The sequence below is a fragment of the Phascolarctos cinereus genome, unplaced genomic scaffold (assembly GCF_003287225.1).
Source record: "Phascolarctos cinereus isolate Bilbo 61053 unplaced genomic scaffold, phaCin_HiC Scaffold_1;HRSCAF=81, whole genome shotgun sequence".
Taxonomy (NCBI): Eukaryota; Metazoa; Chordata; class Mammalia; order Diprotodontia; family Phascolarctidae; genus Phascolarctos; species Phascolarctos cinereus.
In genome coordinates, this window is record NW_027555514.1 from 205,744,960 (window position 1) to 205,768,155 (window position 23,196).

Sequence of the window (23,196 nt, forward strand, 5' to 3'; positions counted from 1 at the left end):
TATTGATCACTGTGACATGAAACTAAGCTGTGTAAATAATCCAAGCCATAGAGGCAGCTAGGTGGCGCAGTGGATTGAGCACCGGCCCTGGATTCAGGAGGACTGAGTTCAAATCCGGCCTCAGACACATAACACTTACTAGCTGTGTGACCCTGGGCAAGTCACTTAACCCCATTGCCCAGCCAAAAGAAATAATAATAATAATCCAAGCCCTAATACTTTAAGTTATTACCAGAAAAAAGACAGAGAGAAAGGAGTAAATAACACCTTTCTCTACATAAGACTTTGTCTATTAACAGGGAAATCTATAATAGCTTTTTGAACAAAGTTAATCAGTAGAGTCATATAAATGTGTGGTTGTCAGTGTTACCATCTAAAGGAACTCCTGGTGCTTGCGATTGGTTTTAGATTAGAAGTGTTTGGTGTTTTCATTGAAACCAACAGTTAGTTTTCTAGCAACATTGAACATTAGGCTTTTTATATTGTACCATGTGTATGTGTGTTTGTGTACTTGAAATGTTTGCAATTTCACCTTTTCACATAGGCAGTCTTGACCATAACCATGAAAAACGAAATCCTGTGTTTAAGACATCTGACATTTTTCATATGTTAAAATCTCATAGATGTAGTATGAGATTTTGTATCTATGATTTCTGTTAACTTTATTGTTTTCTCTTCAGTGATTCCTTATAGATCTGTGATCATCCCAATTAAGAAGTTAAGCAATGCAATCATCACTTCAAACCCGTGGATCTGTGTGTCAGGTGAACTAGGTGATACAGGAGTGATGCAGATTCCTAAAAATCTCCTTGAAATGACCTTTGAGGTGCGTTCGGTTAATCTCACTCATTGTAAAGTATCTAATGCTTCAAGGATGAAATACTTAATTTACTTATTTTCCTGAAAGAAATGTAAAGGAACACTCAGAAATTCAGGATCCTTTTTTGAAATTAGGTGAGCCTAAATTCATATCTCATTATTATAGACAACCATTATACCAATGCCTTCTCCCAAGAAAAACAGTTAAAACTTTACTTTTCAGAGATTGGGACCTTTGATTTGAAGAGATCAAAATCTGTTACACTTGAATCAGTCTGTCTAGTTTCTGCACCTTGGGTATCATTCTAGCAGTTGGACACGATAGATGAGATCCAGACCTCTGATTTATAAGCATATGCATAGGGCTTTTTATGGACCTGTTTTTGTTCTCTTCTATAAATAGCTTTCCAGCTATTTTTAGAGTTAATCTTCAGATCATCCTTTGTAAAGTTGATCAGTGCCACTGAGCCAAATTTTTTGATTCATGGGTCTTTGCATAGACACAACAGACTAGTCTCCAGGTTTAACTTCATAGAGGATGGAAGGAATATTTGTATCTCTTCCCAGGAGTGTAATGGTCTTGAGCTTGGCCATTCTGCCTCAATAATCCAATAGATCTTTGGACAAGAAATGTCTACTCTGGTAAAACAATTGTTCTTAAGAACTTCAATAATACTTTATTTCTAGTAACTTGAGAACAGCATTATATTCCATAGCCAGAGACTACCACTTAGGAAACTACAAAATATGCTTTAGAAAAGAATGCAGTGGAAGTAAAAGAGGCATTTAACTACTTTGTTGTTCAGGGAATGGGTCTTTAGTATGAGGAGAAAGCTTAGAAAATTATTGTTGCTTTACAGATGACAGTTCTCAGGTACAGAAACATCAGACTATTTAAAAGCTTCTGCCTTGAAAATTCATTTCTGAATCCCTAGCTACCTCTTAATCAATAGGAGTCCATGACCTTCCAAAAGAATAATTTTAAAGGTCTTCATCTTATTGACAGATATTTTCATTATTCTTATTGGCATTCTCTTCTTTTATACTCATTCTATAAAATCTGTTTCAAAGAATTGCAATAAAATAGGGTGAAAGTCAGTCCTTTTCCTCATCTGTTTAATCAAAAACAGAAAAACATCAGTACTCTGTGGGGGTTTTTGTCTACTGTTGTTTAACCTGACCCTTTTGTACCTGAAAGTGAATCCAAGTTAAACAGATATATCAGAGAACCAGCAAAGACCATCAGTTTTTGAGTAACCTATTATTTTCCTCCACAGTGCCAGAATTTGGGAAAACTGACCACTGTTCAGATCGGTCACGATAACTCAGGGCTGTTGGCCAAGTGGCTCGTGGATTGTGTTGGTCAGAAATGAAATCACAGGACACACATACAAGTGAGTGACTACTCTGAGAGGTGATAGACCTTTGAGATTCAGACAAGATGTATTTGAGATCTTTTTTGTCTTGATAAACTTTACCAGTTACGTTAATTAGTTCGTACCTTTTGCATACATGTTTCATTTACTCACATAGTGTAAAAATGTTAAACCAGAGACCAAAAAAGCAGATTGAGTTTAGGATCACAGAAACATAAACTTTCAGAGTTCAATGGCCTTAACAATAATGTAGTCTAATCCTTTCATTTGACATTTGTGGCAGTTGAGACCCAGATAAATTCAGTGTCTCATAACAACAAGGTAGTGACAAAGCTGAGATTAGGACTAAGATTTTCTAAACTTGTGTATAACTAGCAGGTATCACTGTTGGGCAAATCTGGGCAGGCACTTACTTTTTTGCCCCTTCCTTTTCCACTAGGTCAGCTCAAGAGCATAACCTTCTCTTATTTAGGTCACTCCCTCTCTCCCATCCCCTTTCTCATTGAAGGTTGAAGTCTTACCTGACGCTTCCAAGACCTGAACAGCCACACCTGACTACAATATGTTCATTTTAGTCCAGGACAAAATGGTCCCAAATCCACTTGGACACTTTTTCTGCTAGGTTAAAGTGTTCTCAGAGCCCCCAGTTTGAAGAATCCTAACATTTAACTAATGTGTATTTTTTTATTTTTTGCTAGCCACTGGCTTCTACTATTATCCCTTTCCCAATATTAAATAAATATATACAGGCTGATCATGGATTTTGAAATGTAAAAGGAAGTACTTTTAAAGATTCACATTAAATCAAAAGTTATAACAAACTTACTTAGGAGTAAAGTTCCCACTACTTAGAAACAAAGATAAACAGCAGGAAAGGGGAAACTGTAAAGCACATCACTAGTGCCAGAAGCTTCCTGAGCTATTCTATCACATTTCTCCACAGGTTCAATCAGTCCAACAGGTAGAGCAGTAAGCAAGGGGAAGTTCTAGCTACATCAACATTTGGTTTTAGTGCTCAGTCCAAATACCCCCTAGCTCCTCTTTCATAGCTCCAATGTAGACTGCCTCCTCAAATGCCCTGCAACTCACTGAATGTTATCTTCTGCTCTTATACAGTGATTCAAAAGCTCTTACCATTACAAAAATACTGACTGCTGGCTTAAGAATCTCAATAGCCCAGTTTAGGGATTCAGCATTTATATCCTGCTCAGAGGGAAGACTGAATACCTGATTACATTAATCTATTGCTATAGATCCCCTCCCAAATGTATAATGTGGAAGTGAATAAAAATATTTTAGTCTAATTTTGTTCTGTATTTTTACCTTTTTGATAAGAATTAATGAAAAGCAGAAACATCTCATGAAATAAAAAGGTCCTGGTAAATTCTACTTGTCACTTTTTCTCTAACTGAAAAATCATTATTTTTTTCCTTCATATTCTTAATCCCCATTCATTTTCAGTTGGAAATATCCTTTCCAAGAGGCCTCTTAGGAACTAGCCTCATGTAAGATTATGTATACTTCAATTTTTACATGAAATGATATTTGATACTTAGGATGTTTTTTTCATCCTTGCTAGGTTCCCATGTGGGAGGTGGCTAGGAAAGGGAATAGATGATGGAAGCTTAGAGAGAATTCTTATTGGAGAGCTGATCCCATCAACATCAGAGGAAGATCTGGGAAAACAGTGTCGGACTCCACCCCAACAGAAATCACCTACCATACCCCGAAGGTTGAGCATTACTTCCCTCACTGGAAAAATTAATATCAGTAAGTGGGCATTTCTTTAGTTATTTCTGGCCAAGGTGCAGATGATCTTAAGCTTTTACACTGATAACTAGATGTTTCACAGGACCAAAAAAAGGAGGGGAGCAGGGGAAGAGAAGGTAATCGCCAAAAAAAAAGAGAAAAAAAGGAAATATTTAACTCATAGTATTTAAATTAAAATAAAGTACATGCTGATCTATGGAGATATATGTGAATGTATATGTAATTAATGTAAATTGGGAATTAAAGTAAAAGGGCAATTATAAGGCAATTGCAAAAAATGGTGGCAATTTCTAGCAACTTAGTGACTTTTTCTAAGAAACTAACAATATCTCTACCACCCTTACCACTACTTTCACCTCTGGCAAAACAGCTGAATGAAAAAAACAAGATGATAAATATCATAATTAGAAAACTATTATGTGTAGAACATCATATTTAGATATAATCTATATTAGTACCGTAATTCTTGCTCATTCAAACTAATACAAATGGAATTCCATTCCATTCAGATAGAGATAATACTAAGAAAGTCCTTAGAAAAACTATTTCATTTATCATTTAACATCTAATTAACAATAATTCTTATTATCTATCAGTTAATTGTTGGCAAAGATTGTTCTAAAAAAAGTGAAGACACATAGTTTTATTCTCCCAGAGTCTTGTTTCAGATGCTTATAATGCAAACTCTTATAACAAAGATAAATTCCAAAAATATCCAAATTATCAAAAATTCTTAATTTTAGCAGAATCCGAATTTATGAGGTTTTACTGCATTGTTAAGTGCCATCCCATCACTTTACCTTATTTTTTTCCTTTAAATGGGTTATTATTACTGCATTTGTTAAATGAGAACTGTTGAAGACACTGAAACCCATAGACAAGCACTTTTGTGAATCTCACGTGAAGAAGAATATGTCCACAGCATTCAAAGTTTTGAACTGTTATCATCGCACCTTTTGTCTATAAGATATTTGGAGTGAATGGAGGAGTAAATCTCTTTTAATGGACCTCATATGTCTCACCTGAAAAGGGAAGATCTTTATTCCAGAATCTAGTATTGTTTAATAAATTTCTTTGTTTGAAACTAAAATGTCACATAGACCATGGTAGAAGAACCACAAAATTCATTACAGTATTTCAGCCAAGGGAGAAAAGTGAAAAGAACACTGGATTTAAAGTTATGGCTCCGTTATTGGCTAGGTATATGACCTTAGACAAATTATTTAACCACTTTGAGACAATGTCCACATCTAGAAAATGAGGACAGTACTGTCTACTTTTCCCATCCCCATGAGAATAAAAGGCCTTTGCTTTGATCCATTTGTGTCCTCTGGCAGAGGTAAACACACTGGTGGAGTCTTGCCAGCTATAGTTTTTAGTAGTGCAAATTGACAAAGTGCTTGGAAACTGTCACATTCTAGGGAACCCAACCTGCAAGTACAAGTTGGAGAGTTACTCAAAAGGAGACTCTACAGCTTATTTTAGGTAAAACACCATTTTATAATGTGTGGCAGAAATTCATAATATGAAGGTCCCAAGTACACAATGTAGGATTTTCTGACTCTAGTCTTATGGCCTCCACCCAGAAAACTTTGCCTTATCTAGGATACATATGGTACTTTTCTGCTTATGGGCATACAGTCCACATACTATTGCATGAATTGCTTTTTAAAATCCTTGATTCAACAGCTAATAACCCCAAAGATGCATGCAAAATGCCAGTCATCATCCTCTGGCAAAGACTTTGTTCCCTAAACCACCCCCATTACGGGTGTCAACAGTGATATCTGTCTGTCTCTCTTTTCCCCTCTTTTTCTTCCTCTGTGCCTCTTTTCTTCTTCCACTCTACATGGGACACAGTTTATTAAATATTTTCTCAGTCTTCCAATCCTGCTATGCCATTTTCCTGCTGAAAATGAGAAAGAATAGAACAATCTCAGTTGTTTTGTGCTTTCCTGGTTTTCCACCCCACTCACATACCCCCAAGTATGGAGATGAGTTAAGTGGGGAGGAAGTTGCAGATACAATTTTCCAGTGTATCTCTGCTTGCTAGATGGGTTTGGGGAAGGAACAGTTTCTATACTGACTATATTAATAGCATCAGAATTATATTTATACTATGCATAATTTAAATCTTACTCCTTAATTCCATATTTCAATTAGGTCTGATATGTTCTCACTACAAATAAATACCAAAATATGTAATTTTTTCCTGTATCATCAGTTTCTGATGACATCTTTTTGAACTAACTGGTTGGCCAACTTTAAGGTTTGTAGGACTTTGGGGAAGAGTAATTTGTATTCCCTTAAAATTACTTACCCAGAATGACCCCTAGAATGAGAAAGAGAATAGAGGCTAAAATCTTAGAAGGATAAGAGGCTATGGGAAAACACTGGACTAGTAGGAGCCCCAAGGTTAGGATGTTTTCCATGAAATATCTCATCCTCACCTCTTAACTGCTGGTGCCACTACCATTTTATTTTAACTGAACAATAGTTCATACACAAAGTTAAACATATTGAAGGCCTCAGAAGATATAGTTCTGTCTCTGGCAGTCCAGACTATGCTTTTGAGCAAAGAAAGGAGACATTACAGGTGCCTGTTCCTTCTGTCTTCTTCCTCTCATTTTTCAAAATTATATTGGCCAAGGTAGTTAGGGTAAGGTAAGTTGTGCTCCACCTTCATGAGAGACATTTGCATCCTGTTACAGTAAAGTGTTTTGTGTCCCAGAAGTTCTTGGACTGTATGTTATTCTGCATGGTAATTCCTTTCTTTTCCATTATCTTACAGAACCCAATGCTGGGCAGATTCAAGAAGGAATTGGGGAAGCTGTGAACAACATTGTGAAACACTTTCACAAACCTGAAAAAGAGGTATTGCAAGCTGTTAAATAAAATATAATAAGAATATTTTTTCTTAGTAAGGCTTCTTTTAACCTGATCTTCCTTAAAAATCTTATTCCATTTACCATATCTACAATATGCAAATAGTTCCCAGATCTATATATCTATCCCCAATTTCTCCCCAAGCTCTGGTCCCATGTTCCAACTGCCTATTTGATTCATCCATCTGAATTTTCTACCAGTACTTAAAACCCGAACTAAATTTATCAGCACCTCATCCCTCTCCCTTCCTTCAATAAACTTGTCTCAACCCAGCTTCCCTTTTTTCTATTGATGATTCCACCATCTTTCTGGAAGCTAACTTTTGTGCCTTTTTTTTCCTAACCCCATTTCTCCCATAGTCATTTGCCAAGTCCATTCAATTCTGCCTCTACAATATTTCTTATATCTCTCCCCTCCTTTCCACTCATACTGCCACCACAAGTGTGCCATTTTACTATTATACAAGGTATAATGACTATGTCCTCATCCTCAAAAAGCCATCTATTGCCTACAAGGTAGAATATTAATTTCTTAGCTTGGCATTTAAAGCCCTCTACAATCTGGCTCCCTCCCACCTTTACAGCTTTATTTTGCATTATTCTCCATTACTTTACATTCTAACTAAACTGTTCTACTAACTATTCCCAGATCTTATCCTTCCCTCTCTCACCTCCATGCTTTCAATAAGGCCATTCCCTGTGCCTGGAACACAATCCCTCTTTAACCCTTCCTATTGAAATCCTTATTTTTCTTCAAAGCCTAGCTCAGGTGCTACCTCCTCTATGAAACATTCAATTCCCTCCAATAGCTTAGAGCTTTACACATAGTATCCAGTTAGTAAATGTTTTTAATTAGTTTGAATAAGTGAAAATGTACCCTAATTTTTGCATTCAGATTTTTTAATAACTAAGCAACTATCCTTAGCACTTCACTCATTTGGTATCTTAAAACATAGATGATTTTGTATATTATTATTATTTAATACTGTATGTTCCACAGAGGGGAAGCCTTACCATATTGCTCTGTGGAGAAAATGGCCTCGTTGCAGCATTAGAACAAGTTTTCCATCATGGCTTCAAATCTGCTCGAATCTTTCACAAGAATGTCTTCATCTGGGACTTCATAGGTAAATGACGTGTGTATATGTATGTAAAGTCATCAGGGTCTTTAATGGAAAAACCCTAAGGTACAGGAATTAGGGGTTGGGGAACAATGAAAGTTGGTGATAGGGGAGAATTGTTTCAATTTGTGAAGATTTTGTTGTTGTTTTTGCTTTAAAAAAAAAAAAGAAATATTTTTCCACAGCTGCACTCTCACTGCCACTCACAGATCTCTAGTTGACTATAACATTGCCCACAGTAACTGTTCCAGACCTCTTCTACTTTTCTTAAACCATAGCCCTACCCCTTCATCCTTTATACTCAGCAGATGATCTCACCTTATATTTTACTAAAAATGTTAAGTCTGTCCATTGTGAGCTCTCACTTCCCTTCCTCTACTTCAAAATTCCTCTCTGTGTTCCTAATAGAAGAGACAGTTCTCTTTGCCAAGGATAACCATTATACCAATCCCATCCCTTCCCATCTTTTCTGGGGCCTTGCTCCATTAATCATACCTTCTTGGTATCATATCTTGAGAGGCAGCATGGTATATTGGGAAAAGCCTTGGACTTGGAGTCAGGAGACCTGAATTGGATTCCTACTTCAGACTGTAGCTATGTTGCCATGGCCAAATCACCTAACCTTTCAGAATCTGTTTTCTCATATGAAAAATAGGGATAATAGTACTTTTACTACCTGCTTTTATAGGATTGGAGTGATTTAAATACTTTGAAGGTGCTTTGCAAACCTTCTAGTGCTATATAAAATTGGGTTGTCATTATCTTCTACCAACAAACAAAAAATCTTCCTTAAACTTTATTCAGTTAATAATCATTTAAGAGCCTGCTATGTGCGAGACATTGTGTTAAGAACTCTACAACAAATAAAATGATGCTCACTCGAAAGATACACATTCTCAAGGAAGAGAAAATAAGGACATACATAAGTATATACAGAATAAATATAAAGTAGCTAAATGTTACATAGTTTGAGGACAGTATTCAGTTGGTCACAGGAAAGATTTCATTTAGAAGGTGATGTTTGAGCTATGTCTTGGAGAAAGAGAGTGAGATGAGAAGAAAGTACATTCTAAGCATGCGAGATTGACAATACAAGGACACAGAAATCAGAGGGAGAGAAATGAAGTATCTTGTGTTAGGAACAGGTTACTTTGGCTAGATTGAAGAATGTGGGGAAAGGAAGTAATGTCCAACAAGGATGGAAAGATAGGTTAGGGCCAGGTTGTGAAGGGCTTTAAAAACTAAACAGAGGAGCTTATATTTTATCCTACAGGCAGTAGGAAGTCATTATAATTGATTGAGTAGGGGAGTAAAATGGTAAGATCTGTGGCAGATCTGTGCATAAGAAAAACCACATTGATAGCAATGGAGAGAGACTTGAAGCAAGGCAACCATTTATAAAAATTTTGCAATGATCTGGGTGAGAGGTGATGAAGGCCTGAACTAAGATGCTAACTGTGTGAGTGAAGTGTGGGGAACAGATAGGAAAGATGTTGTGGGTATAGAAATAGCAAGACTTGGCAAATGAGTGTATATGTGGATAGAGAAGTATGAAAGAGAGATTAGTTTTAGGGAAAAGATAATGAATTTCTGTTTTGGACATGTTAAGTTTGAATTGGCTCTGGAACATCCAGCTGAAAATGTCCAATAAGCAATTTGTGATGTGAGAATGAAGATCAAGTGAAACAATAAGACTGGATACATAAATCTGTGAGTTATCTACATGGAAATATTTATTGAAACTGTGAAAGTTGAGGAAGTCACCAAAAGAAAAATGAGTAAGAGTAGGGGGTTTAGGGTAGAGCTTTGGGGAACATCAACAGTTAGGGAGCATAGTCTGGATAATAACCTAAGGAGACTGAGAAGGAGTAATTAGGTAGGAGAACCAAAAGACAGTGACTGTCATGAAAGCCTCAAGAGAAGAAAACATCCAGGAGGAGAAAGGTGACAGTGTCAAATGCAGCAGATAGGTTGAGAAGGTTGAGGGCTGGAGGGAGAAAAATACCATCAGATTTAGCAGTTAAGAGATCATTGGTAACTTTAGAGAGAGCCATTTCAGTTAAGTGATAAGGTCAGAAGCTAGATTCCAAAAGTTTAAGAATTAAAGGAAGGGAAGTAGAAGCAGTGAGTGGAGACAGCTTATTCTAGGAGTTTGGCATAGAAAGGGAGGAGAAACACAAGATGATAACTTGAGAAAGGAGGGGAAATGACTGGGGACAGAAGGGGTACCATTGTACATATACCATGTAATAGATATCATTTTTATCTGGATAGGGTAGAAAATTTGATACTGTAAATTTCAAGGGAGGAAAGATTACTTAATAGTGGTAGTAAAGGGAGAATGTGAAAGTGTTGTTTATTCTTCATTCTCAGAGGACCAATGACATCATGAGAATGATGTCTTGACTTGCATATGAATTGGATGTGAGTGAGGCAGAGCTGCACAAACTCATCAGTCTCACTCTTTCCTCCAGAGTCATCAGAGTCTGGTAGTGAGAAATATAATGAAAATGTTTGTTTCTTTAAAATTGAAACAAATGCTAGAAAAGGAGCTAAGTAAAATGAGATACAACAGGTCTTATCTTATTTTGCTGGTAGAAATCAGTAAGTAGGACAAAGGTTAAGCTTTACTTAGAGTGCACATGCTTAACAGGCTTATGGATACTAACTTCTCCACCTCTGGGTGAGGTTAAGACACCATTTTCTGAACATGTGATGTATGAAGAAGGAGGAGAGACATGTCAAGGAATAGATGTGTAATAGGTGTGCTGGAAAGTTGTACACTCTGGAGTACTCAATTAATGAGGAAACAGAGAGGGACTTTGCAGCTACGATTAGAAATAAATAGTGAACTTTTGCTTTGGTGTGTGTGCCTGTTCAATAGGACACACCTGCTTTTGCAACTGCATAATAAACTGGGCTTTTAACTTCATCCCTCCTGAGTCCAAATGAGTTATTTCTCACAGGTAGCAAGACAAAGGCCAAGATGACTGGCAATAGCCCAGGATGCAGTGGGTGACCTTGGCCTTTCTAAATTAATGTCTTTTCCATGTCTCAGTTTGTCTGAGGCCACATCCATTCAATCACTAAGAGATAAGTAAGAACTGAAACCAAAGATGGCCCAATTTACCATCCCAAAGATACCTGAGGGAAGACCCTCAGACTTTGTGGTCAGAACAGAAAAAATTGCTAGTTACACTCATCCTAAGCCATCAAAACCTAAATGATAAGCCACCAAGGCTTGGGCTGGACCTATTGTTGGTCATTCAGTGAAAGCCAATGTGATTTGGGTTTAAAGGCATAGTCAGGTAACTCCATTTCAACAGAATGGACTTTTTAAAAGCCTGTTTTGCAGAGCTATATTAAAAGAAATCAAAAATGAAAACTGTGCAAGACAAAAGTAAATTGCCCTAGCTTTATGAAAAAAAATGGAGGAAGAGGAGGAGGAAGAAGAAAGAGAGAGAGAAAGGAAGGAAGGAAGGAAAGAAAGAAAGAAAGAAAGAAGGAAAGAAAGAAAAAATAATAGCATAATAGTAGTGAGGCACATGTGTAAGAAATATGTGTGTCATATCACATCATCTACTCTGGAAGTCCTTCACTCTGTGTGGAAGTGGCAATGAGGATCAAGAAGTATTCCAGCTCTCCTACCAGGACTTCTTGAGGTACTACCTTGTTTCAGTCCTTCCTTTCATTGCCATATTACATGAAAGAGTAGTTTATACCTGACTCTACTTCTTTACTTTCTTCTCAGTCCCCTGTAGTCTGGCTTTAATCCTCACCACTCAGCTGAAACTCCTCAAAGGTTGTCAATGACCTAACTGTAAAATTTACTGGCCTTTCAGCCTTCATTCTCATGAGACTGTCTCTTAATATTGTATTCTGTTGACCATCACCAGTAGAATCATTCCCTTAGTTTTCAAAACATAGTGCTCTCTTGGTTCTCTTCTTTCCATCCACTGTAGGTAGATATTTCCTATAACTCTGTCCTTAGCTTTCTTCTCTTGTCCTTGATGATCTTTTCTCTTTCTTCATCTGATTCCCTTCTTGGTTGAAAGCTTAGGCTTTAGACCACTGTATGCTGGATTCTCTACCAACACCTCAAACTCAAATTGTTCAAAACAATTATGCTCTTATTCCAAATAACTTGCTTCTACTTCAGACTTCCCAATTTCCCCTAATTTTCCCAGTCACATTAAGTCCTATGCTTAAAATCTTACTAAAATCTTTTACTTCTCCCTTTCCAACCTATGCTTCCAGTTAGTTAACAAATCCTATAGATTTTGTCTCCATGATATCTCTTGTGTCCACCTCCTTACCATTCCAACTATCACTACAAATTCAGGCACTCTCTTTTAGAGAATGGTACCTGTGCTGCTAGTCTTCTACCCCCTACAATCCAGTTTAATTTTAATGCATACATCTAATGACTTCATTTTACATTATTGGCTCCTCACTACTATCCAAATAAAGTCCAAACTCTAAGAGCCTGCCATTTCTTTCTCTCCCTAATCTGTTTTTAATCTCATTTCCCTTACATTCCCCTTCTCTTTAGATTCCAGTTACATCCAATGCTTTCACATCTTTATGCCTTTTCTGAAGTCACTTCTGCCCACAAACCCTCTCCTATATCTCTGTTGAAATACTTTGACCCGGGGGCAGCTAGGTGGTGCAGTGGATAGAGCACCAGCCCTGAAGTCAGGAGGACCTGAGTTCAAATCCGGCCTCAGACCCAACACTTGACACTTACTAGCTGTGTGACCTTGGGCAAGTCACTTAACCCCAATTGCCTAAAAAAAAAAAAAAGGAAAAAAAAAGAAATACTTTGACCCAGCTTCAAGACTTCATCATTTAAGACCCACCTCAGATACTATCTCTTCAAAGAAACTCTCCTTCTACCAGAGGTGATCTTTTAATTCTCCAAGTGTATACTTTGTGCTTATAGAGTTTTTATTTTCTTTTGTTTTTCACTAATTTTCATGCATCTCAGCTCTACTACTAAATTATATAAAGAACTTCTCAGAAGCAAGAACTGTTTTATTTAAGTAAAGCAACATAAATGTTATCTCCCGTTTCTGACGTGATCCATTTAGTAGTAGGCATGTCATACGTATTTGTTGAATTAATGAAAACAAATTTCAAATAAGCAATAATATTTGGCTTTGTTAATCTCTCTTTGGTTTTCCACTGCTTAAGGCAACTTATCAAATTGAGTTCTATAAAGAAAGGAAGGTGAATCTATAGTCATATGAAAAAATGCTCTAATTCATTATTGATTAGAGAAATGCAAATCAAAACAACTCTGAGGTACCACATCACACCTATCAGACTGGCCAACATGACAAAACAGGAAAATGATAAATGTTGGAGAAGATGTGGGAAAATTGGAACACTAATACAGTGTTGGTGGAGTTGTGAAATGATCCAACCATTTTGGAGAACAATTTGGAACTATGCCCAAAGGGCTACAAAAATGTGCATACCCTTTGATCCAGCAATAGCACTTCTAGGGCTTTATCCCAAAGAGATCAAACAAATGGGAAAAGGACCCACATGTACAAAAATATTCATAGCAGCTCTTTTTGTGGTGGCAAAGAATTGGAAATGGAGAGGATGCCCATCCATTGGGGCATGGCTGAGCAAGTTGTGGTATATGAATGTAATGGAATACTATTGTGCTATAAGAAATGATGAACAGGCTGACTTCAGAAAAACCTGGAAAGACTTGTATGGTCTGATGCTGAGTGAAATGAGCAGAACCCAGAGGACTTTGTACACAACAACAGCCACAGTATGCAATGACTAAGATTGTTAAACTGAACCCTTCTCAGCATTATGAGGATCTAAGACATCTCCAGAGGCCTCGGGATGGAAAATGCTGTCCACATCCAAAGAAAGAACTATGGAAGTTGAATCGTTATCACTCATTTTTACCTTCTGTTGAGTTTTGTTTCATCTTTCTGATAGTTCCTCCTATTGGTTTTAATTTTTACTTACAACTTCACTAATGTGAAAATGTGTTTAATGGGTATGTAAATGTAAAGCCTATATCAGATTGTGTGCTGTCTTGGGGGGGGGGAGGAAGGGGAAGAAAAATTTTCAACTCAAAAGCATATGGAAATGATTGTTAATAAATAAAAATAATTTTTTTTAAAAAGGGACCTAATTTTTAAAAAAAGAAAGAAAGGTAAAAACAATCTTTTGATTTGGACCTAACTCCTAATTTTTAGGTGAAAAAATGAAAAAAAAATAGGTAAAACTATCTCACCAACTCATACCGCTCCCAAGCTAGTTCCCATTGCCATATTTTAACATCATCATTCTCTTTCCATGCATGCCAATTCTGAAATGTGTGTTAATTCCACCCTCAGATTTGCTGATTTGGCTTCACTATAAGTCTCTATTGACTAGATATGAAAGGTTGTAGAACTGTAGGATTGGAATGGGGTTTTTTGTTTAGTTTTTCACTTTCTTAATATCACCAGTGTTTAGCACAGTGCCTAGCACATAGTAGATATTTATTAAATGTTTATTAACTTGACTTACAGCAAGGGTATGGCCCTGGATAGAACTTTCTTAGTAGCCACACTTTCTGATTTACTATCCTCATTCCTTTACCTTATTGATCGTTAAGTGAATTTGCAAGTCTTAACAAGGGACAAAGTTGTGTGAGTATGTTTATGTATATGTGTGTATTTCTGTGTGTAAAAAGAGGGCTGTGATAGGAATTGGGGGGAATGAGAGGGTTGCCATATTCCCAAATCTCAATATGATCCAATAAATGAAGGCGTTTTTAAGAGTTAAACTTTCATTCCTGTTGAAATTGTGTCTGCGTAAGTGAATAAGCCTCTGGTAGTTTATTACAAATGTAAGAGTTTTCTATGGATTCTCATTACAGTCCCATATGAGCTGGAATGCCTTTTGAAGCCAATGATAAAGCAATTCTTTTTGTTTTGGGACAGTATACTTTTGGCAAACCATCAGTAGTATTTCTAGAAATAGCATAATTCTGTGACATTAAATAAACAACTAAAGTGATTTCAAGTTTCTGAAGCCAAGGCTTATGCCTTTATTTGTTCTCTTAATATTTCTATCTCCACAAGTAACTTGTCCCCTCAGTCATTACCTCTCTTTCTCTCATCTATCTTTCCTTATACATAACGTGGCTTCTCCCCACAAATATGTCCAGGTCTCATCCATCCTTCACTAGCCTGAAATTATCTTAAACTATCTTTCTGTCACTTCTCCTTTTCACAAACCACTTAATCTCTGCTTCCTAAGTTTCTTTATCTGTAAAATGGGGATAATAATAGCACCTACCTGCCAGGATTGTTGTGAGCATAAAATGTGTTAATATTTGTTCTTTGCAAACCTTAAAACATCATATAAATGCACATTATTGTTCCTGTTCTTGTGCTTCTCTAATGTCCGAGAATGTTTGCTTCCTCTATTTATTCACTTTTCAACCCCACTCCTTAACTGAAAATGTTCTTTGAAAGGTTAACAGTAGTCTCATCACTAAATCCAGTATCCTTTTCTTAGTTTTCTTGAATTCATTGTAATGATACTATTGATCACACCCTCTTTCTGGATATTTTCTTCCCTTCACTTCTGTAATATGTCTCTCTTTTGATTGTGTTACTTGTCTTACTGCCTTTCCTGGATTGTCTTCTATGTCCTATCCACAAGAGAGTACAGCCCCATAAACATTACCCTGGGGCCTCTTCTATATCCAGATTCTTTGCCATGGTAATCTCATCAGTTCCCATGATTTCAAGTTATCTTTGCAGATACTTCCTGAATCTATATATCCAAGCTTCATCTCCTTCCTGATCTCCAGTCCCATAATATCAATTGCCTGGTGGACATCTCCACCTGATGTCCTGTAGTCATCTCAAACTCAACATTAGCAAACACCTAGCAAAATAAGCAATGTTTACAAAAGGGCAGTATAATATCATCAGGGTTAGAAATAGGTCATGCTGGACTAACCTTGCTTTCTTTTTTAACAGTATTACTAAACAGATTATCAAGAGAATATTGTAGAATAGAAAGCCTACCTAAAATTTATCAGAGTATTTAATAAATTCTCATTATTATCCTTGCAAAAAAGTTGAAGAGATGTTGACTGGACAGCAATACAATAAGAACGGGTTTAATGGCTAGACTCATGGTCTTTCATTGACAAAAGGTCTCATGTATTGTGCATCAGGGATGTATGCTTAACAAAATGCTATTTGTAAGAGGCATAAATGGCACACATCAGATTTGCAGGTGTCCCACAGCTGGATAGGATAATTAACAAACTGGATGACAGAGTCAGGATGTAAAAAACATTTGGATTGAATGTAATGAGATGAAATCCAGTGGCAATAAATGGAAAGTAAAATTTGAGTACAAAAAATCAACTACATAAGTCATTGGAGTCAACCAAGAAATTTTGGGGAGTTTTGCTGGAGTGCAAGCTTGGTTTGAGTCAGCAGTGTGATGTGACCACCAGAAAAGTGAATGCTGTCTTGAGCTGCATTGAGAGAGGCATAGCTTCCAGAGAATAGGGAAGTATACTATGCCTTGGTCAGAACATATATGGAGTATTGTTTTCCATTTTGGGCACCACATTTTAAGGGAATTGATAAATTAGAGGGTATCCATAGAAGGGCAACCAGGATGTTGAAAGGCCTTGAGGCCATTTTATATGAAGTTCAATTGAAGAAATTTCAGGTGTTTAACCTAGAAAAGAGAAAGCTTTGGGGCAAAAATGATAGTAATCTTCAAGTTTGACCCTAAAGGGCAGAACCAGGAGCAATGTGTGGAAGTTGCAATGAAGCAAATTTTGGCTTAGAAAAACTTCTCAACAATTAGAGCTGTACAAAAGTGGGAATGGGCTACCTTTGTAGATAATTTATTCTCTTTCCTTAGAGTTCATCAAGCAGAGGCTGGATATCTACCACTTGTTGGATATGTTGTAGTGGGAAGTTCTGTCAGTAATGGGTTAGTCTAGATAGTCATTAAGGCCCCTTCCAGTTCTGTAATATGTACAAAATAGAACTTACATTATCCCCAGATCCCGTTGTATGCTCCAAACTTCACCATATCTCCTGATAGTATCAACATCCTTCCAATCACCCATGTTCAGAACCTTGAAGTTATTAACTTTTTATTCTCCCTCATGACCTATATCTGATTTGATGGTACCAGCATTCTTCTAGTCACCCAGGTTCAGAGCCTTCTAGTCATCATTAAATTTCTTTCTCCCTCAAGACCTATCTATACCTGTTCATTTGTCACGTCTTGTCCATGGCCTTGGAGTGAGGAAGAGCTGAGTTCAAAACCTACTTCAGACACTTGCGAGCTGTGTGACCCTGGGCAAGTCACAACCTCCCTCAGCCTCAGTTTCCTCATCTGTAAAATGAGGATAATAATAGCATCTACCTCACAAGGTTGTTGTGAGGATCAAATGAAATAAAATATTATAGCATTTACAAACCCTAAAACACTAGATAAATGCTAGCTTATAGGTATTGTTATTATTAGCTATTTTTTAAACACAGGTTCCATATCCTACCTCAGTGCCTTTGTACAAATGACACCCCATACATTTCTGGAATATGCTCCCTTATCTCTACTTTGTACAATCCCAGGCTTCCTTTCAAGTTACAGTTCAGGTGCTTGTTTCCAGAGTAGTTATTAGCACTCTCCACTTCTTGAAAGTAGCAGCCTATCTGGCCACCTCCCCAACTTACTTATACTCACATTCAAGAGTTAGGTTTCCTAAATAGTGACTACAGTCACAAATTCAAGGATTCTCTTGAATGTTCAAGGATATAAAACTGTAGCTCAGAAGCCCCCACTGGTATACTTACCTTGAATTATGTCAATAGACATAATTAGCTCAAAACTTTGTAAGAACAGTAATATCACACACCCCCAAACCTGAGGCACACTCTTCCAATAAATAAACACAGCATCAGTGGAAAAGTTTAAGACACACACAGTACACTGGTATGAGACCTATATATAGGTATGGCCAATACAACTAACATCTCTGCTACTACCGGGCCCCATTGTCCTTTCCATTTTCCTGGTGACCTCATGTTCCTCCTTCATTCCTGGGGACAGTATATCTACTAGGCAATCTGCTCAGCTGTGCTTCCTAGGTTTGTCCCTCTTTTCTATTTGAGTCTTGACTGCCAAGACTATGTTCTCTTGAATCCACAGACAGATCTTCTCTTTTTCCAAAGGTCACAATCCTTGAAACTACTTCCTATCCTCTATCTGTATATTTCTCTAGAGAATATAACCTGCTTTTTTCCCTTAAGTCCATCAAAGGCTGTGGCCTGTCTTTTACCAGCCAATAGTTAGCTATTCTTAGATTCTAACAAAGAGAACTTCATAAAAGAATAACAGGGAACAGACAGTTTTTAACAATTAGTTTCATAAATTTACACCTGCTCTCCTCCCATATATCCATTACTTTCTGTGATTATTATATCAACTAGGCAGGTTGGGGTAGGGAAATCCAAATGTCCCCTTCCCACTATACTTTATATTACTTTGTACTTCATATTTATTTATTTACACACAATGTGATATTTTCCCAGTAGAATATAAGCTTTCTTGTAAGCAGGGAATTTTTATTTTTTATCTTTGTATCCCTAGAGCCAAGCACAGTGGCTAGAACATAGTAGGAGCTTAAATCTTTATTGAATTGAATTGGTATTCCTTATACGGTGACTGTGACCTCTTTTTTCAGAGAAAGCTGTTGCTTATTTTGAAACTACTGATCAAATTGAGGACACTGAAGATGAAGTCCTTATTCAGAAATCATCCTGCAGAACCTTCTGCCACTATGTTAATGCTATCAATACTGCACCCAGGCACATTGGAAAGGATGGCAAATTCCAGATCCTGGTTTGTCTTGGGACAAGGTATATATATCCAGGTTTTGGGGGTTTTTTAACCTGACCTATTTTCCCTTTCAACACTGGAACACTGGAGCTATGTTGAATATATACCCTGTCTTAACAAAATTATCCATTTATCTCTTTCCATTTCAATTTTTGAGATAGTTTATCTTCAAGTACATATCGGGAGAGGGGTAGAAATTATTATAAGGTTAAGATATTCACTACTTTTACTATATCTATAAAGTATTCTTAATAGAGGACTGTGTAGGCTTTGTACAGTACATTGTATTATTGTTACAAACTTACTAACATGAATGGATTTTCCTGCACTAAGAACATTCTCTTCTTTTTGAGAACATGGCTCTCTCTAGTTTCTTTTATCTAAAATTGATACATAGAAACTATTCCATCCATTAGCTAATACCTCTAGAACAGGGGTGGGGAAGGCCTCAAGGCCATATATAGCCCTCTAGGTCCTCAAGGGTGGCCCTTTGATTGAATCCAAACTTCACAGAACAAATCCTCTTAATAGAATAATAGGAAATGAGAAACATTTTTAAGTTTTTTGTTTTGTTCTCTTTTTTGGTTCCCTATGAGTTTTGATTTTTAAAATTATGTTAGAGATCCATTGTTAGATTAACCTAAAACATTTCATAGTGAGCTCGTTATATCTGTCTTTTACATAAATGTCATTTACTGGCTTCTCAGTTTGAATTTATTTTATTATTCATAAATAGATTTGGCCTGAGGGACTAATTTAGAAATCATTGAAGATTATGAGGGATTTTTTTCCTCCTAAAGTAGTGAGACTGAAGTTTTGAAATCTCTACATCTCTTTATAATAAATGGCCCCTTTCATTTACTGGTTTTTCAAGGTTCCTTGCCATAATTTTCTGTTATGTCTTGCTATTTCTGTAGATCTCTTCATCAGTCTGATTATTGGACTAATAGAAAAATCCCTAATGCTAATATTTTTATAAGCTCTTTCAGCTCAGAACCTAGAACATTTTAACACAACTAATTTCATTCTTCTGAATACAATTCCTATAAAGAATGAAGAATACCATCCCTACAAGGGTACTCTTTTTTATTTTTAAAGGTGATAGAGTTATTGTCAACGTTATGAGTGCCCAAGGTCGTATAGCCAGTTTGTCCTTGGTCTCTTATTTATACCACTCATTTATACAATTGTTTCACAGTATCTACTTTTCAGGCTCATATTAAGGAATTTTATAGTAATGAAAGCTCAGACATATAGGCCCATAAACCTGTAAATAATTGGGGGAAGAAGAAAAAGAGAGGGAGGCAGACTTGCAGCTGGGAACTTAGGCATTCTCAAATGAGGCCATTCCCCAAATGCCCCACTATTGGTTATGGTCCTACTGGTTTTCATAGTAATGTCCTATTGGCTAGCTTTGGTTCCCTTTCCCACTGACTTTAGAACTTATCTAGATTTTGTAACAGTCAGCCCCATGTCCTGCATTATTCTGAGTTGGAGGCACCTAAATGTAAACTATCTAGCAATCAACCTAACCATTTTTTAAAAATTTTTTTTGGTTACATTTTAGGTTCTGAACTGTCTCCATGCCTCCCTCCCCAACCCGCACTTAGAGAAGGCCACCATTTGACATATATAGATAGATAGAGAGATAGAGAGATAGATAGATGAATAGATGGATAAATATAGACATACACGTAGATATAGATGTGAAACCATAGTGTGCATACTTATCAGTTCTTTCTCTAGAGATGGATCACATCTTCCTCCATAGGTCCTTTGTATTCATAATACAAATACAAATATTTATAATACTCAGAATAACTTAGTCATTCACAATCATTCTTCAAATAATATTGTTGTTACTGTATACAACATTATCTTAGTTCTGCTCATTTCACTCTTAATTATTTTATGCAAGTCCATGTTTTTCCAAAATTAACCTGCTTATCATATCTTACAGTACAGTAGTATTCCATCACAATTACATACCACAACTTGTTTAGTCACTCCCTAATTGATAGGCATTCCATCAATTTCCAGTTATTTACCACCACAAAGAGAGTTACTATAACTGTTTTAGAACTTTTAGGTTCTTTTCCTTTTTCCCTGATCACCTTGGGAAACAGACCTAATGGTGGTATTGTTGGGTCAAAGGCTATACAATTTTATAACTCTTGGGCTTAATTCCACACGGCTCTCCAAAATGGTCGTATCAGTTCACAGTTCCACCAACAGTGTATTAGTGCCCTGAGTTTTCCACATCTCCAACATTTCTCATTTTTTCCTTCTATCATGTTAGCCAATCTGATAGCTGTGAGACAGTATCTCAAACTTGTTAATCAATAGTGATTTAGAGAATTTTTTCATGTGACTATAGATAGCTTTGATTTCTTCATCCAAGAATTGCCTGTTCATTTCCCTTTGACCATGTGCCAATTGGGGAATGACTCATAGTCTTATAAATTTGACAAAGTTCTTAGTATATTTGAGGTATTTAGAAACTGCCTATAATTTCCCCCCAATTTTCTGCTTTCCTTCTAATCTTGGCTACATTGGTTTTATTTGTACAAAAACTTTTTAATTTAATGTAATCAAAATTATTCATTTATATCATAAAATGCTATCTTGTTTATTCATATATTCTTCTATCCTTAAGTCTGTTGGTAAAATGTTCCATGTTCTTCTAATGTACTTATGACATCACCTTTTATATCTAGGTCATATATCCATTTTGACCTTATCTTGGTAAATGGTATAAGATATTGGTCTATACCCAATTTTTGCCAGACAGATTTCTAGTTTTTCCAACAATTTTACCAAATAGTGAATTCTTATCCCAAAAGCTTAAATCTTTACATTTGTCAAACATAAGGTTACTGTAATCATTTGCTACTGTGTTCCACTGATCTGCCTTTCTATTTCTTAGCCAATACCAGATGGTTTTGATAATTACTGCCCTATAACATAGCTTGAGAGCAGCTAGGTGGCACAGTGGATAGAATGCTGGACCTAGAATCAGAGAGACCCGAATTCAAATCCAGCCTCAGACACAAGATGTGTGCCCCTGGCCAAATCACTTAAACCCTGTTTGCCTGTTTCCTCGTTTGTAAAAATAAGCTAGAGAAGGAAATGACAAGCCACTCCAGTATCTTTCCTAAGAAAATCCCAAAAGGATAAAGATAAAGAGTCAGACACAACTGAAAAAATGACTAACAATAATATAGTTCAAGATCTGGTACTGCTAAACCTCTTCCTTTACCTTTTTTTTCCCATTAATTCCTCTGGTATTCTTAACCTTTTGCTCTTCCAAATGAATTTAGTTATTATTTTTTTGGCTCAATAAAATAATTTTCTTGTAATTGAGATGGCATTCAATAAGTAAACTAGCTTAGGCAGAGTTGTTGTTTTTATTGTATTGGATCTGCCAACCCATGAACAATTAATATTTACCCAATTATTTAAATCTTATTTGTATAAAAAGTATTATATAATTATGTTCGTGTAGTTCCCAGATTTGTCTTGGCAGGCATTTTAGGCTGTCTGTCATTATTTTAAATGGGACATCTCCTACTATCTCTTATTATAGGATTTTGTTGGTGATATGTAGAAATGCTGATTTTATTTTCTATTGGTGATATGTAGAAATGCTGATTTTATTTTCTATCGCTACTTTGCTAAAATTATTTTTTCAACTAGCTTTTTAGTTGAATCTCCAGGATTTTTCAAGTAGATCATCATATTGTCTCCAAAAAGAGATAGTTGTATTACCTCATCACCCATTCTGATTCCTTCAATGTTTTTTTCTCATTGCTATTGCTGGCATTTCTAATACAATATTCAATATTATTGGTGATAATGGGCATCCTTGTTTCACTCTTGATAGTATTGGGAAGGCTACTAGCTTATCCCCATTACAAATAATGCTTGCTGGTGTTTTTAGGTAGATTCTTCTTATCATTTTTTTTTCCTTTTTTGTGAGGCAGTTGGAGTTAAGTGACTTGCCCAGGGTCACACAGCTAGTAAATGTCAAGTGTCTGAGGCCGGATTTGAACTCAGGTCTTCCTGATCCCAAGGCCAGGGCTCTATCTACTATGCCACCTACCTACCCCAGATTCTCCTTATCATTTTAAAGAAAAATCCATTTATACCTGTGCATTCTAATGTTCTTAATAGAAATGAGTGTGGTATTTTGTCAAAACCTTTTTCGCTATCTATTGATATAATCATATGATCTTAATTACTTTTGTTATTGATATAATCAATTATGTTAACAATATTTCTATGTTAAACCATCCTTGCATTCTTGGTATAAATCCCACT

The 23,196-nt window shown here is 36.4% G+C and overlaps 1 protein-coding gene across 1 annotated transcript in view; it reads left to right on the top strand.

The window, feature by feature from the left end:
* DENND5B (DENN domain containing 5B) overlaps positions 1–23,196 on the top strand; it is a 213,158-nt gene that overhangs the window by 183,709 nt on the left and 6,253 nt on the right. Inside the window, 7 exon segments of the mRNA XM_020975818.2 lie at positions 681–826; positions 2,097–2,173; positions 2,175–2,213; positions 3,775–3,965; positions 6,757–6,839; positions 7,851–7,977; positions 18,722–18,896. Of these exon segments, the coding sequence (XP_020831477.1) occupies positions 681–826; positions 2,097–2,173; positions 2,175–2,213; positions 3,775–3,965; positions 6,757–6,839; positions 7,851–7,977; positions 18,722–18,896 (838 nt within the window).